This window comes from Macaca mulatta, chromosome 12 (genome assembly GCF_049350105.2).
Source record: "Macaca mulatta isolate MMU2019108-1 chromosome 12, T2T-MMU8v2.0, whole genome shotgun sequence".
Classification (NCBI taxonomy): Eukaryota; Metazoa; Chordata; class Mammalia; order Primates; family Cercopithecidae; genus Macaca; species Macaca mulatta.
In genome coordinates, this window is record NC_133417.1 from 73,895,977 (window position 1) to 73,913,137 (window position 17,161).

Below are 17,161 nucleotides of genomic sequence, written 5' to 3' on the forward strand. Positions count from 1 at the left end.
TCCTTGTACCTCAATTGTAGCAGTGGCAGGTTGCATAGCACTTTTTAAAAATTACATACAGCCGGGTGCAGTGGCTCACGCCTGTAATCCCAGCACTTTGGGAGGCCGAGGTGGGCGGATCACAAGGTCAGGAGATTGAGACCACCGTGAAACCCCGTCTCTACTAAAAATACAAAAAATTAGCCGGGCGCGGTGGCGGGCGCCTGTAGTCCCATCTAGTCGGGAGGCTGAGGCAGGAGAGTGGCGTGAACCCGGTAGGCGGAGCTTGCAGTGAGTGGAGATCGCGCCACTGCACTCCAGCCTGGGGGACAGAGCGAGACTCCGTCTCAAAAAAAAAAAAAAAATTATATATAAAGAAGTGCCTGTCAGCAGCTGCATAGCAGGGAGAGAAACAAAGCTCTTATTCATCTTTGCATCCCCAGTGGGATACCTGGCACTTCATAGTGTACAATCAATGTTTATGGGATAAAAGAATGAATGAAATTTTTATGTCCATGCTGCATACATGCAACAAGAGATTTATTTTAAATTGCTCATCTACTATGATGGATTCATAGTTCAATGCTAGACACTGGGCTTTTCTCAGTTTCCTTTCTTACATCTTCTGTGTAGGTCAGAGGAAAAAATAACCTCTGACTTAAATCTTAGGTCCTGCTTTCTATACTTTGTTACACTAATTTCTGCAATCCATTCAATAGAGGTCTCCTGCCCTAATAATAACTTTAAGATTTGATGATAAAAAGTGGTAACTATGACAAAGGAGCAGAGATTTTTCAAATGAACTAATACTGATAGCCATTTTTATGGGTCCCATCTCTGTCTTATCTTAACCAATGCCCAAATCCTATCTTATAAGTTATCTGTGATGCAGTTATGGGTGTCTAATATTTGATCCTGACTTGATCTCATACATATTCTGCCTTGTGTTTTAGTTTCACTGAAAGAGATGCCTAAATATTAGAGACTAAAACCTTTAGCCTGTGGCTTTCCCTAATCCTAAACTTAATGTTGTCAACATCGTAACTAACATCTGACCTCATTTACAGCTAAGAGTACTGCTTGGAGAGCAAGGATAAATGGGTATAGTCTCATCTCTGTCACCAACTAACCATGAGACCTTGGGTGAAAGCACAGACTTCTCAGGAAACGATTCTAAGTTTTAGAGTCAATACTCCACAAGACCACAAGGTGGAGATAACTCCTTTGTGTAAATTGACCTTTAACACCATAAGAGAGTATTTTCCAATCTATAGAAGGTAAGGTTAGGTCTTTTCCATCAACATGAGAAACAGAAAGGATTTCACCAATGCTTGGGCTTGTGGAATTTAGTTAAGTATTAAAATACTTTAAAATACCAAAACAGAGCAACATTTTACCCTATAATGTTACTTGAGATTAGAAATTTCATGTCACATTTTATTAACCCCTTTCCATTATATTCTTTTCAAAAATCATTAATTTTTTAAACCTGAAGTACTAATAAAATTATTGTACAAACCAGTGGTATTAATATGAGACCTTTTCCCATTGGAGCTTTAGTATAATCACACTGGCTCCCCTATCATTTTTCTCTCTCTTCTTCCTTTCTATCTCCCTTAACTAGAGAGAAAATAAAGTCACATCTTTTAAAACGTATGCTGGTCTACATATAATTGAGTTTAATTGTTCTATTCTAAATATATAATGCTGACTAGTAGAACATAATATGAAACATTTTAATCACTGTAAAACTAGCCCATATATTTGATTTAGATTTCCTTTTAGTTAAATAATTCCCTCCTGAATTGTTCCTGCATCAAGAGAACTCTATGGGAATCTGATCTCCAGATGTCCAGGGAATCTGATGATCCCCTACACCTATGCTAGGTCCTCTACCAGCTTGAAAAACAACAATGAAAAAGTCAGATTTTCCTTCCCTCCCTCCCTTCTTTCCATCCTTTTACTTTTACTTTTATTGTCAAGTATTTACCCAGAAACTAGAAAAAATTAAAAGGCAAAAATTAAATATGATTGGTATTGCTGTGGTTCAATAGAAATGTCAACGTAGTGTTTGGTTCTTTCTCCCCTGAAGCTCTATTAAACTCCTGTTCTTATATAATACATCTTATAGTTATTTGGGGCAGCACCATGGACTCAATGAAGTAGCTATTTCTAGAACTAGAAGAGCAGTTGAGTCTTTAGTGGCAGGATGCAGTAAGAAACTATGCTTGCTAAATGTGTGTTCTCTCACTGTGATTCATCCTGCTGCTCCTGAAAAAACGTGTTCTATGGAATTTATTTAAAGCGTCTGTTAGAAATTGAGACCCCTGTTCATTCAATATTAATACATTGAAAACAAAAGAGAACCTCATCACTCCCTTGTCATTTTCATAAGGTTATAAAGAGTATGCTACTTTATTCCAAATTTGTCCATTGTGAACCAATGTTTGTAATTACTGCCTAGCGGATTCATGTGTTGGAATTTTATTTAAGACAATTTGAAATTACATCATGCATAATGGATGTGCTTGTAATTTAAAAATTCTCTGACTTATTTGCTTTGATAAGTCTTGCAGTTGGGGTTTTATTTTACTGTGGACAATTTTTCATTCTAGTTTTTAAAATCTCCTGATGCCTTACTAAGTGCAAGGCACTGGGTTAGGTGACCAAGTTGATTCAGACACAAATAAGATGTATCACTAACTTTAAGAGGCTTATAATTTAGAAAGGGGATAAGTCAACATGACTTTGATTAAGGCTCAATAAGAAAATTGCCATGAAAATTTTCTAATGAAGGGTGGTAGGGGAATGAATGTGAGAGTATCAGGGCTGAAACATAATGTGCAGTAATGAAGAAAGGCTTGGAGGAGAATAGGTGGGCTCTTTATGTGAAAATTAGACAATGTCTACAAGAGCAGAACACTTGTATCCTTAGGAAGAAATTGTATATTGCTATACATGTTGTTTCCCCTCCTAGATCTTTAATTTTATGGTACTTTGAATTATGTTAAAATTGATAGCATTAATTTAAATGTATCTTAAAACCATTATAAAATTGTATGAAATCAACAAATGTCTGTGAAACCTAATTGGCCTCCATTAATTCAAATATTTTGATAACTTGTAATAAGGGCTAGCCTATTCAAATACCTTTGTTGATCAAGATAGTTTTGCCAAAATTATTGTAATTTAAGAAAGAAATTTTAAAATTTGAGAAAAAAAAGTTTTCGGGTATTCTTAACTTTTATAAAAGAATTTCTACATATGAGCAAATAATTTGCTAAGTACCTATAATTCACACATTCTGTGTTTGTTAGAATAGTTTGTCTAAGACTCTTAATTAACCCTTAGAAGTCCGTTTTCATTATCTTGTATTCTTAAAAGTAATCAATTAACTAATCTCCACTAAAAATATTGTCTAAAATTTAGAGTTTTCATTAGGTCTTAATGTTCCGTCTTTTAGTCTGACTTGAAACACTGCTAGGTATATACCTAGAAAATTCATATTCTCAGGCTTAAAGGGCATCCAACAGTCCCCAGGAGAGACTTTTTCCATTTCCCCCCATGAGCAGTTGGTGCCTGACCTTTCTGTCTTCTTCATAAGTAGACTTATGATCTACAACAGCTAATGGAGGTTCGTGCACCAGGTAAGAAAGCTGAGACTTGGAGCGTTGCCGGATGGAAGCTCTGTAAACAAACAGAAAGATGAAACAGTGTAGACTGTGGCCAGATTGGAGCAGGATCAACTGGTGTCCAAGTTTACATCTCATATGTCAAATAAATAGAAATGTTTGGTAGGTCACATGGTAACCAGGAAAGGGAGCCTGCAGGTTAGGTTTGACAGAGCTGTTCTTGTGGTAGAGCTAATCAGGTTGATTGCTCTGGGCCCTAATATCTTGCAAGCATTGGACCCAGATTCAGAGTGCAGGCAGGGAGGGAGAAAGAGAAACGGAGCAAAGTTGTCTTACCAGTTCATCAAAAAACCACCTAAGGCTCAAATACTTTCTAAACCCTGGTTCTGCTAATTGCTGCCTTTGCAACAGTCCATTTCCTTTACCTTCCTTCTGGCTTAGATTGTGGTCTTGATCTCTCTCTCTCATACCTGATGTGTTCACTTTAGCATGGTTACAAATGATATGAGGAAATAGGGCCTCTGAAGAGATTTTCTCCAGGCTATATACTACCCCTAGAGATGCATGAATGAGTATCTTGTTGAAATATAATTTAGCTCAATGTGTTCATTCATATATTCATTAATTCAACAGAAGCTTATTGGGCATCTACAACACACAAACCAAGGCCAGGTGATGTTGGAGACACAAAGACTAGCCAATGACAGATTTCTCCTTCAAAAAGTTTAAATCTTATAGAAGAGGGCTGTACCACACCCTGATGTAAAGAAGAATGTAGTAAGTGCTACTAGGCAGGTTTGAATAAAGAGTATGGAAAGTCAAATGAAAAAGAAATGTATGGCAGGTGTTACCAAGGCAAGATTCATGGATGAGATGGCTCAGGTAGGATTTGGTGATTTGTAGACTATAGAAAAGAGCATTTCTGATTGAGAGAACAGTACAAACAGAATCATGGAGACAGGGGAGGACAGGCTTGCTTGCTGAATATACTGAGTACATGATAAGCATGAGAAGTGATTGGTTCAGGCTCCACCCTTTTCTTCCCTCCCCCAGACTCCTGGGAAGGAGGCCCCCCTTCTCCTCTAGGTTAACCGTAAAGTATTCAATGCTGGGAGTTGTTGACAATTATGTTGAGACCTTCAAAAAAAGAAGTTTCCTGAAAAATGAAGCCAGTGGTGAAATAGTAGAGCTGAGAAAGAAAGAGAGAGAAACTGCTATCTATCTTGGACATATCACTGAAGCTCCAGCCTTGCCTGAAGCCAAAGCATCTTTGGAATATTTAGTTATGTGAGCTGATTCTTTCTCTCTAAAGGTAAAGCCAGGTTGGGTTAGGTTTTCAGTCATTTGTAAACAGTCTTAATGGCTAAGAGGCAATGCTGAAGACTGTGTTTTAGAAAGAATCACCTGAAGTAAATGGTGTAAAGAGAGAGATGTGAGTGATAAGGAGACCTGCATCAACTGTTTTAGTGCCATGTAGATGAATCCATTCACATATCTCTAGCATTTTGTATCCAAGTGATATTAGACCAAAACAAATACCAAGGTGGTGCCTGCCTACTATATGCTCACCCAGCCTTCTAGAGAAGGCAGTAATACATCAACTGAGTTACTCCAATTTGTTCCCATTTTATGTTAACAGCACTGCCATCCTCTTAGTCACCCAGGTTCAACACCATGCAATTACCTCAAGCCCTCCCTCTTCCTTGCTCTTGCACATTCAGACTCTTGCCAAGTCTCATTATGACCAGGCATTAAACACTCCTCAACGCTACTTCCTGCCACCAAACTGGCTTCTGGGACACCTCCAGAGACTCCCTCCCACCTAGCCTGAAACTCCACAGCAATGAAGTTATTTGTCCCAGTTAGGTAGCAGAGGTCAGGATGTCTTCCTCAGAAGGTATGCAGCATAGGCTTACGTCAGCAGGTGAGAACAAGGTGCATGATAGGAGGAGACTTAAGGTCAAGGTCCTAAAAAGCAAGCGCACAGCAATGGACTCCAAGGTAGGAGTTTGTGGAGGAGGAGAGGCCATCAACATATGACTGACTACCTTCCAGTTCTGAGTATGGGAAGACCTATATCCTTTACCCCTTGGATATCTACTTTATATTTCTTAAGTCTCTCTCTTTCACCATTCTCCAGATCATTCGTGCTGTCTAGCCTAGGCTGTCATGAGGCCATGGGCAGTGCATGTGCTAGGCAGGTTTACCTCTCTCATCTACCAGAAACACCATCCCTTTTGAGAAACTGACAACATCTGTCCCTCCCCTTCTCTGAAGCTGTGTACCACTTCTCACTGCAAATAAAAACAACTAACTTGGGGGAATACTCTTTCTCAACATTATTATTTAGGAAATTTGTGGCTGTTTTCTATTAAATTGTTCTCGAATCTAAAATATATTGCTGAAAAGGAACTTAGCCATCAGATAAAACTGGAACCAAAGAAACAAGATACATATTAGCACTTCATTTAGTCATCTTTTAATGACGACAAAAGAAATCTATCAGCATATACAAGGAGATATTTTAACAGACTTTCATACTCAAATATACAAATCTTTCTCTGCAGAAGGTTAATAGCTACTTTCTGTGTGTACATTGTATTTCTGGATTTCTCATCCTAATCACCAAAATGTAGCATTTGTGAGAAATTATAGTCAAATTAATGTTCATATTTAAATGGTTATCTAGTCCTAATAATAAACTGCAAATAAACTACTTAGCATGGGTAGAATTTTGTTCATCTGAAGAGTTAAGAAAATATTTATTTTCTTGTTGGCCTGATCATAAGAAACATCTCCACTTTGCAACCTTTAACCTACCGACCGAAAGAGATGCCTTGTCATTCTCTGTGTTTAAGAAGTCAGTTGATATTTTCGGATTGTGATTATAATGACTTCAATGATTTAAATGTAGTATTCCAATCAGAAAAGCGTGACTAAACTTACTATCAGGTGCCTATAACATTGTTTTATACCTTTTACATGACAGAGTAATGTGAAGCTATTGCTTTGTTGTTTGCCAAATTCAATAAATTCAATCAAACTAACATTTCTTAAAATTTGTTTGAATAAACTTGTTCTCAACAAGAAAGGAAAACCCAAGTCTGAAAATTCAAATTGATAAGGAAAAGATATACTAGGGCCTGAAGTATTTATCTACATCTGAAAATAAATACACTACTTTTTGTGAGCTATTCTTTGAATATTTAAATGAATAAATCTGTGTTTGAACTACTTGGAATTGTTAGCTGAATGTTTTATTTTAAGGCTTTTTAATGATTTTTTCAATAAATAATTATCCATCTTGAATGTGCAAGTCCTATCTCTGAGACTTTGCACAGCCTAGCATTAAATGTCCTAGAAATGGAAAGGGCAATTGTAGAGAGATTGCTGCCATCTCATTGCCTATTAAAAATCTTCTGACTTAAGAAAAACAAACAAACAAACAAAAAAAAAAACCTTGAGTAACAGTTATAAATATAGACAAACACTCCTGGGCAGAATTCTTCTTAATACAGACTTTTAACATTAGAGGAACAGTTTTATTGAAACTCTTAAACCAGGATGAAAGGCTAAGGTGTATAGCCTCACTAATAGCATACTCCAAAAATATATTTTGAAAGTAAACAGCTTTATATTGATCCAGAGAAAAATAAATAGCTCTTATTTAGGAAAATTCTTTTTAAATGCTAAAAAATTACATTTCTTATTTCATCTTGTTAAGGAATGATTTGACTTCAGATGGGTTACTCTGGGAGCAGAAGTATTTGTAATTCAATTGTCCCTCAGTAGATTAAAGAATGGAGCTAAAGGTATGAATTTGACCTTCATATAAGACAGTGTTTCATACCACAGTTAGCTTGGAGCTGAGAAACACTAAACACCGATTTTTTTTTTTTAAAAAAAGAAGTCCCCTTTCTAAGCTCAATACACAACATTTTAACCATAAAGCATCTCCATTGTAACCCTTATCCCTAATAAGATGAGAAGTTAAACAGAAAAAACCATGAATTGGTGACAGAAATGTCAACAGAGCAACCAAGGATCATTTGCATGTTTATATTTGACAAGACCTGGCAGTCTACTCAGAGTTTCCTTGTTGTACCTGAGATATTCTCTGAGGATTATGACTACAGAGGACTCCTAAGAATATTTGGAAACCTTGAAATCTGCCCTGTGACTTGAACTTACCTTAAACTATCCTGGTAGCTCCCTCTGCTAAAGGTCCCCGCAAGCATGTCATCTTCAGTTGCATCTTTTCCTACTCAACACAGCATGAGCAATTCTTTAGTACATATAATGAACAGAACCATACCTAAGTAGAATTCTTTACTATGTTTGCTTAGAATATAATTACTATGTCTAATGCCAAAACATTCTGTTAACTTTTTGGCAATAAATAAAACTCGGGACTTGTCCTGCAGATTCTAACATAAAATTTCAAAATACTCAGCAAGACTGAGTCATTTAAACCATACAATAGCTTGTTACCTCTACAGAAATAGGTATTTTTTAGCATAAATCATAAAAAGTTTAAGAGAAGTTCATCAGAAGTAGCAAAAAAAAAATGATAGAAACACTGAACTTTTCAAAAGTCTGTTCAGAATAATCCTCATATGTTAAATGTATATAGTAGTTACACCTAATGGAGTGAAATGGTAGAGAAAGTTTAGAGTGGTTGGTTAATTTAGACTGCGGTAACCACCAAGTCTGAAAATTCAGACTGATAAAAAAGAACATGCACTAGAACCTGAAGTATCTATCTACATTTGAAAATAAGTATTACACTTTCTTGTCATTGATTAATTCACTCAGCCAATAAGCATGAAGCTTCTACTGCGTGCGGAACACACTCTAGGAAGCCTCTTCCATTTGCACAGGCTAAACAACAAAAAAAGAGGGGATAAAATTGAAAGTTAGAAGACCTTGGTTTTAGTGCTATAACTTGATTAGATAGCTTAGCTTCCTGAGCTTCAGTTGTTTCCTTTACCATCTATATAATGCCTGCCAGGGTTGTTGGGAGAACAGTGTGCATTGAAATACATAGAAAACCATAAAGCACTATAGACATTAACTATTTAATATAACGTACAAGTATAGGGAAAAAGCACTTGCCCTTTATGTCCTCTTCATTAAGGGCTTGATTTCCCTGACTTTGCAAAGTCACTAGAGTGAAGTAAACACCTTTCCTTTCCAATAATTCTTCATGGGTGCCTCTTTCCACTGCAGCGCCATGTTCAAAACCAATGATAGTATCTGCAGCTTTGACCGTAGACAAGCGATGAGCCACTGAAATAATTGTGTGCCCATGCTGAATCTGTAAGAATGTGCAGTGCACCATTAAACAAAACTGTAAGACAGAGCTGACACTGACCTTCGGATCATTTCAGAATCCATAGGAAAGGTACATCCTTGGTTCCTGGGAATATTCTTAAACAGGCTGTGCAGACATTAGAAAAGGCCAGCACATTTTCTTGCAGCCATAAACCCCAACACACACTGGCCCTGTTGCTGCCATTAATCAACAGCTAAAAATTTTTTTTTAGGTAATTTAAAAAATATCATAAGCTAATCTTCACAAGATTTAAACTTTTACATGTGTAGCTTTTGGAAACAAATTATGACTTTCTTCTGTTCAACTGTGAGGAAGATCGTAGTCAGCTAATATTTTCTAAACAATCAGACTAGATGCATGAACCCATGTAGTACCAACTACTCCCATCCCTCCCACCCCACAAGGAGCTGCCTTTCCTGCAGCAGCACAAGCATTTCCACATGGGCCTGTCAAATGGACTGAGACTTCCACAAACCTTACTCAGTGCTTCTTGCACCATGGCTTCACTCTCATTGTCCAGAGCTGAGGTGGCCATGTCCAATAGCAGAATCTTGGGATTTCGGATGAGGGCTCTGGCGATGGCTACCCTTTGTTTCTGGCCGCCACTCATCTGGCCTCCTCCTTCTCCAACAAGGGTGTCAAATTGCTAGGTGGAAGGTGACACCAGTCATGAAGGGAAAAGAATTTGATGGCTTCTGACAGTGATCCACTACAATGTCCTTTCTATTATAGCTTTCTTCTCAAGCACGAATTTTCACTGCTGCGACTTCCACTGAAAGAAATTTCCCTTTCCCAGACAGGTTATTGTCTAATCAATATTTATGTGTGAAATAAAAAAATTGATTTATGCTTTTATTCCAGGGTTTACTGGGCTATGTAAATGTTCCTCTTTAGTTCAACTTCAAATAAGATTTTTCAACCAAAATAAAAATTGGTCACGGTCCTAAATATCTATCTTAGAGGATTAAAGCACAGAGCAAATCCTTGTCTCTTTTCTCTTGTTAGACGACACAGCAAAACATAATGCAAAGGCTGTTTTTGTATTATGAATAAAAGGTCAAACTAGCTTTATAAGGATTATCATTGACAGAAGATGGTTACTGATTATCTCACAGGTCTAGCACAACATTGGAATCTAATAATTAGGTATTAACGGACAGACACTTATCTTGCTTATTACTAACCAACACGAATTGAGCTCCTACCGTGAATAAAGCATGGTGCTGAGCTTTTTACACATAACATCTCTTTTAGTTCTCATAGATACCTTATGAGGCAGGTGCTGCTATTTGCAACTGATGAATAAGGAAACACTGGGCCCAAAGAATTAAAGTAACTTGAGAAAGTTCATGAAGTCTATAAATAGAGAAGCTGGGATTTGTATCAAGGCAGTCTGATTCTAAAGCTTTATACTCTTCAACTACTAGGCTGTATCATAGCCACAGCTGCAATCCTATTCATAAAGAGAATTTAGAAGGCTGAAAGGGAAGTGTTCAAGATCACTGACTCTGAAGGCAGACCACCTCAGTATGAACCTTGTCTTTCCACTTACATGCTGTGTAATCTTGAGCAAGCTCTTTGACCTCTTAGAACCTCAGTTTTCCATCTGTAGATGGAGATAATAATATTAGCTGCTTAACAGGGCTGTTGTGAGGATTTAATGAGTTAATAGATGTGAAGTGCTTAGAACAGTGCCTGGTGTGTAGTAAGAACCGTACACATGTTAACTCTTTACAATAACTCTTCTTTGACTTAGCAGACCATCGGTGGCGAAATCCATTTAAGTATAATGCTGAAGAGTTGGCTTTTGCAGTTGTTGTTGCTTAGAATGGAGATAGACAAAGAATAATTTTTGACACAATATTAGCTGCCTAAGCACAAGAAAATTATAAGAGTAGACATCATAAGATTATTGTGCAAGTTATTGCCACATGACGTTTAGCATCTGCTTAGACAAATGCTTAATAAAAGGAATAAGGACACTGTATCTATGTCAAAGGAGTTTTAAAAAAGATAGTTCCCCATTTTGGTAGATGTTTAATATATTACCAACAAAGGGAGCTTTTCAAAAGAAAACTTCCTTTTTTGATAGATTTGAACATATAAACAGTGTATTTTCAGATGAAAGGAAAAACTCATGGTACTTTTTCAGACATGAAGCTAAAACATGGCTTAAGAATTTAATTACTTGGGAATCATATGAAAAGAAATGTGTATAATTGTGCTACTTTTTTTCCTTCTATGACATCTTGGTTTCTCCCAGGAATGTACGGCTAGGGTACCTGTGGCAGGTCCATGATGAAGTTGTAGGCATTGGCCTCCTTGGCAGCTTGGACTATGTCTTCCATTGTTGCATCTTCTCTGCCGTAGCGAATATTTTCTGCAATGGTGGTAGAAAACAGAACTGGCTCTTGCTCCACGATCCCAATCTGATCTCTAAGCCACTGAATGTTAAGAGAGCGAATGTCATGGCCATCCACGGTCACCTAGAGAGCATGGGCACAACATCACAACTTTTGGAACCTTTCAGGGTTCTGAATCATAATATTATGTCATACTTGACCAATGGGCAGAAAAAATAGAGGCCAATAAGATTCTAATGGAAACAATTCCTCTTGAAATGTGGTTCTTTATGTAAGGATGATAATATATAATTGAAATCAAGTATAGCTGCAGAACAATTCATTGTAGAAACATAAATGATGTAAATAAAGGTCAGTTAATTTAACACGACTGGCCCAGGAAGGGACAAATTTTTAATTCCAGTAAAGGGTAGAGTCAGTTATTCACTATATTTTAAATATTTTTATATCTTTTGAGTTTTGATGAAAATGGACTCAAAAGATACAGTAAAAATAAACAATGATCCCTATCTTGTATATATGGATTATAGTAAGTCTTATTTCTGGCCAGATTCATCAAATAACAGTTTGCTGTTAAAAAGCAAGTGAAACTATCAGTGGGAGCAAATAAAAATCACTATTAGTAAAAATGTAAAAATCTTACATCAAGAAACTATGATTTCTATATATTCAGAGTGCAGTTATGGTAGTATGTAGTGAAGACTACTCAATCAGAGATGAGATGTCTGTGAAAAACGAAAACTCTGTTATATTTGCCATGCCTGTGTAATATTATATGCATGATAGAGAACTCATTTTGTTGAAGCCATTAAATACACAGTTAAACGATTCCGTCTCAAGGCATTAAGGAGATGCTGACAAGAATGATTTTGAGACAGAGTGAAAAGAGCATGGGCTTTGGAACCAAACACACCTGGATTCAATCCTGACTTGGTCATTTACATGCTGAATGACCCTAGACAAGTCTCCATCTCTCTGACTCTCTGCTTCCTTGTTTGTCAAATGGGCCTATGTACCTTTGGGGGTCATTGTGACAATAAGTAATTATTTTAATAAAGTATCTGACACGTAATATGTGATAAATAAATGGCAATTACTAATACTCATTTTTCTTAGTTTCTTAGGACGGCTATCTCTTAATTTCAAGTCCTGTTATTGTTCCTATATTTAGTGTTTGGAGAACTTAAGGACACAATAACATTTTTGTTATAATACAAAGAAAAAAGTGGAATAGATAGTTCACTGAAGAGGCATCAATAGCATTTTAAATGTACAGTTATTTATAGTCAAGCGATGGGGATACATTCTGAGAAATGAGTCCTCAGGCGGTTTCATCATTGGCGAACATCACAGTGTAGTTACACAAATTTAGATGGTGTATATATATATATTTCCAAATGTCTTAGCACCATTACTAAAATCAATCATTTCTCTTAACTTGATCTGCAATGCCATGAAGTGACATATGTCAGATTTCCATATATGGTCCATCATAATCTTATGGAACCACCATCATATATGAAATCCATCACTGATTGAAATGTTGTTATGCCACACCTGACTGTATCTGCACATTCAGTTACATTACACAGTGAATGGAATTGACTGGTTATTCATTGAACACTGGTACCATGTAGGGAGCGTGTCCCATCAATTCAGTAACAAATCATTAACTATGCATGCCAGCACAGTCTCAATGTATGCCACGCCCTTCTGTTTGATCAATATGCTGCCATTTGCCCTTTACTGTCCCATGTATTGAGGAGTTTCTGGAAGACACTCACCATTCCTTCACAGGGATCATAGAGTCGCTGAATGAGCTGCAGTGCTGTACTTTTTCCAGCTCCACTGGGTCCTACCAGAGCTGTCATTTCCCCTGGTTTAATGACCATGTTGAGGTTATTTAGAATCTGGAGAAGAAAGAAAAGAGCAAAGTTCAGATTGTCACTGTTTACCAAATCAAACATTTGGGCTACAAGTGCAGATGCTTTTTGTGGATACTCGGTGTCTGCGTGTGTGTTTACGTATGCCCCCAAAGCAATGTCCACTGATATCCATCAATAACCAGCAAAAGAAAACATTGGCAAGGGTGAGGTTTTGGCATTTAGCACATTACTTAATTATTTCACTGAGAGCCATGACCAAGAAAAGAAATGATGTACATTAACACAGGTGAAGTAAATAAGACATGTTAACTTTCAAAATTATGTTCCAAAATCTAATTTAAAATATTCCTGACATACTAGGATAAGGAGACTATGCCAATTAGTTAAAGAAAATAAACCATTAAGTTAGAAATATAGTACTAATTTACTGATCATGGATTAACAGTAAGATAATTTGCAGATTTTAAGCTACCCTTCCTGTGTATGGTGTATGAACATACCATTTGAATAAACTTACTTAATAAATAGTCAGAGTGTGTTTGCTAGGTAGAGACTGAATGCTGGCTAGTAGGTCTTGCGAGGAAAGAATGAGAAGCTAATTCATAACTATCCGTCAAATATTTTCACCAATTAAGAGGTGATTTTTGTACTGATTATGGAAAGTGTGGCTTGGGGTCCTCTGTGTCACAAAATCTCACACCTTTCATTTCACACTAGGAGTCAAACTTGCAAATACATTTTCACTTATTAGTCTGTATTGGACTGTAAGCTCCCAGGGCAAGCAGGCATCAAATGTGGTTGTTTATTATTACAGGCCAGTACAATCTGGCACACAGAGGGTTAAAAACATACTTGTACTATGAATAAATACATATAGGTTTAAGTAAGGAGATTTTATTTTGCTATTAAAAGTAATGGCAAAAACCATAATTACTTTCCACCAACTTAATATAAGTTTTAGCTATCCATTCAAAAATATTTACTGAGTGTGTACTACTTTGTAATTTATAGCTTACAAAGCACCTTTACGGACATTATAACATTTGATGTTTAGGTAGATATGTAATAGATAATAAAAATATACTTTAAGTATGGAATCAGAATATATATTTACTTATGTTTTATATATTTACGTATATAATGTAGGTAAATAGAGATATACACCTATATTTGTACATTTGTCATATATATTTATAGATATATTTATATTTACCTACATACCGATAATGTAGGTATGTATATATAAATATAAAACATAGGTAAATATATATTTACATATCATATATTTATGTATTATATACTATAAATATTAAACAAATATTGACCTGCATTTTATGTATATGTTTACCTTCTTTCTGTATATATTCATATATTAAAAGAGAGAATTATATATATATATATGATAGGTATGTAGTGTCAGAGTGAAGTTATGCTAACAAAATGGGATTTAGTTCTGTGCAGATAACAGAAATATTATTAAGAGAGAGTAGCTAGAGATACTCTGTTGAAAATGAGGAATAAGTCTAATTTCAAAGCCAATTTATTCAGGGGTAGTAGATCCTAATTTTCCTGTAGAGTAAATTGCCTTTGAAGATAATTTAAAGGTAGGAAATTAATTTTTTTTCACCATGTGCCCTGAACAAGACACGAGAGCATAATATCACAAGGATACCTTCCTATAAAGGCTGATGCAGTGGCCCTAGTGAATTTACAGATGGGAAGTAAAAACCTACATAATGGCAGCTTTCCTTTCCCTCTTCACACCGTATACTCAGTGTCCTCCACTTTCTGCAGTCTCTATGAAGGTTGGGAGGAACCTGTGCTTCTTGATTGTTCTAACTGCCTTGTCATTTATCTAGCACATGCATAGAAAGACAGGACCTGCCACTCATTTCAACAGAGTGTCCTATGGTTCTTTTAGCCTGAATGTGCTGCCAGACTGTGTCCCAACCAGGGGATTTGCACATTATGGTTATCACAAAGGAATGTGGTGTGTTGCCTGAGATGAGCCAACACTGGAGGATACTTCCAGAGAAATACACCTCTATTCCCTATTCCTAGGAACTGAGTCAGGCTTCAGAAAATGAGCAATTTGTTGTTATGCAAATAAATCATCAAAGAAGAAAACATCTATTGTTCTGGGGAAAAGACCAGCACTCACCTTGACCTCTGGTCTGGAAGGATAGTGGAAGGTCACATTATGGAATTCAATTTCACCCTTGATTCGATCCAACTTGTAACCATCTTCTGACATGCAGTCAATGATGGGTTTCTGGAGTGAAATACAAAAAGGACACAGTGTAAATTCAAACTAAGATGCACAACTCAATTCAAATTGTAAATTCAAACTAAGAAACATCTTTGGCATATCTCTGCAATGTTTTATCTGGTTGTTGCTCTGCTTTATGAGTAAATTCCAATGAAGATGTATATATTTATTGTGCCTCTTAGTTTGCATGTATCTTAATTTGAATTTACTTAGAGCAACAACCAGATAAAACATTGCAGAGATATGCCAAAGATATTTATACATTAAACATTTATTAATAATAGTGAGAATAATCACTACTTACTGAGATATTATATATTAACATAATACATATTTAATTAATTTATTTAATTGCTATTATTTATTGACTTATTACTGAGATATTATATGTGTACTATTATATAATAATACATATTATATTGTATTAATGTTGTATTAATATTATAAATGTATATGTTAACAATATTATAATATATTTTATATTACTGTATTATTAAGATAATACAGGAGGCAATGTACAAGATGTTTTCATACTTTTATTTACATAATTGTCACCATGACCAAACTAGACAGGTGATATGCCCATTTTTCAGTTGAAGAAGCAGAGAAATTGAAGAGAGATTAAGTTTCTAGGACCATGCAACTAATCAACCAATCTGGGGTCCAAGGGTATTCTTTTGAGTATCCATGGTAGATGATGATTAAAACTGAGTGTTCCTAAATGATGTCTTCAAATGCTACCAACTTTCAATTCTTGTCCTGAATTTCACCTCTGTTGCTAAGCAACAAGCCCAATCTAGAATTTAACCACTCTGGTTAATCAGAACAAAGTGAGGGCCTCCTCCTGCTACCAGAACACTCCAGCATCATCTTCTTCCCTTGTCCATAACTAGTGACAGAAATTCATCACTGTATTAGTCCATTTTCACACCGCTATAAAGAATACCTGAGACTGGGTAATTTAGAAAGAAAAGAGTTTTAATTGATTCACAGTTCCAAATGGCTGGGGAGGCCTCAGGAAACTTACAACCACAGTTGAAGGCAAAGGGGAAGCAAAGCACGTATTACATGGTGGCAGGAGACAAAGCACGTAGGGGAAACTGCCACTTTTAAACCGTCAGATCTCATGAGAACTCCCTCACTATCACAAGAACAGCGTGGGGGAAAATGCTCTTATGATCCAATGACTTCCCACCAGGTCTGTCCCTCGACACATGGGGATTACAGTTCCAGAGAAGATTCGGGTGGGGACATAAAGCCAAACCGTATCAGTCACTTTAGCTCTATTTAGGAGTATAATGTAATCTGCCTTCTTATTGGGTTGCTAATAAAGATAACAATTTTTAAATGCCTTAATTTTTTAGTTTCAGGGCACTTTTAGAGTCATCATCTTATTTGAGCGTATAACAACCTTAAGAAAGAGGTAGAATTTGAATACATTGACATCAACTTTTTTTCTTTTTCAGAGACAGGGTTTCATTCTGTCACCCAGGCCAGAATGCAGTGGTGTGATCATAGCTCACTGCATCTTCAAATTCCTGGGCTTAGGCCATCCTGCCATGTCAACCTCCTGACTAGTTGGGACTATAGGCATGTGCCATGACACCCAGCTACTTTTAAATTTTTTTGTAGAGACAGGGTTGCCCAGGCTTGTCTCAAACTCCTGGACTCAAGCCATCCTCCTGACTTGGCCTCCC

The 17,161-nt window shown here is 36.5% G+C and overlaps 1 protein-coding gene across 2 annotated transcripts in view; it reads right to left on the bottom strand.

The window, feature by feature from the left end:
* ABCB11 (ATP binding cassette subfamily B member 11) overlaps nucleotides 1–17,161 on the bottom strand; it is a 111,390-nt gene that overhangs the window by 38,873 nt on the left and 55,356 nt on the right. For both annotated transcript variants that reach the window (XM_015110292.3, XM_015110293.3), the window contains exons 12-18: nucleotides 15,357–15,467; nucleotides 13,094–13,219; nucleotides 11,229–11,432; nucleotides 9,422–9,592; nucleotides 8,727–8,928; nucleotides 7,803–7,872; nucleotides 3,564–3,666 (exon numbers count right to left, since the gene is read on the bottom strand). In XM_015110292.3, coding sequence (XP_014965778.2) covers nucleotides 3,564–3,666; nucleotides 7,803–7,872; nucleotides 8,727–8,928; nucleotides 9,422–9,592; nucleotides 11,229–11,432; nucleotides 13,094–13,219; nucleotides 15,357–15,467 — 987 coding nt within the window. The remainder of the gene's footprint in view (nucleotides 1–3,563; nucleotides 3,667–7,802; nucleotides 7,873–8,726; nucleotides 8,929–9,421; nucleotides 9,593–11,228; nucleotides 11,433–13,093; nucleotides 13,220–15,356; nucleotides 15,468–17,161) is intronic.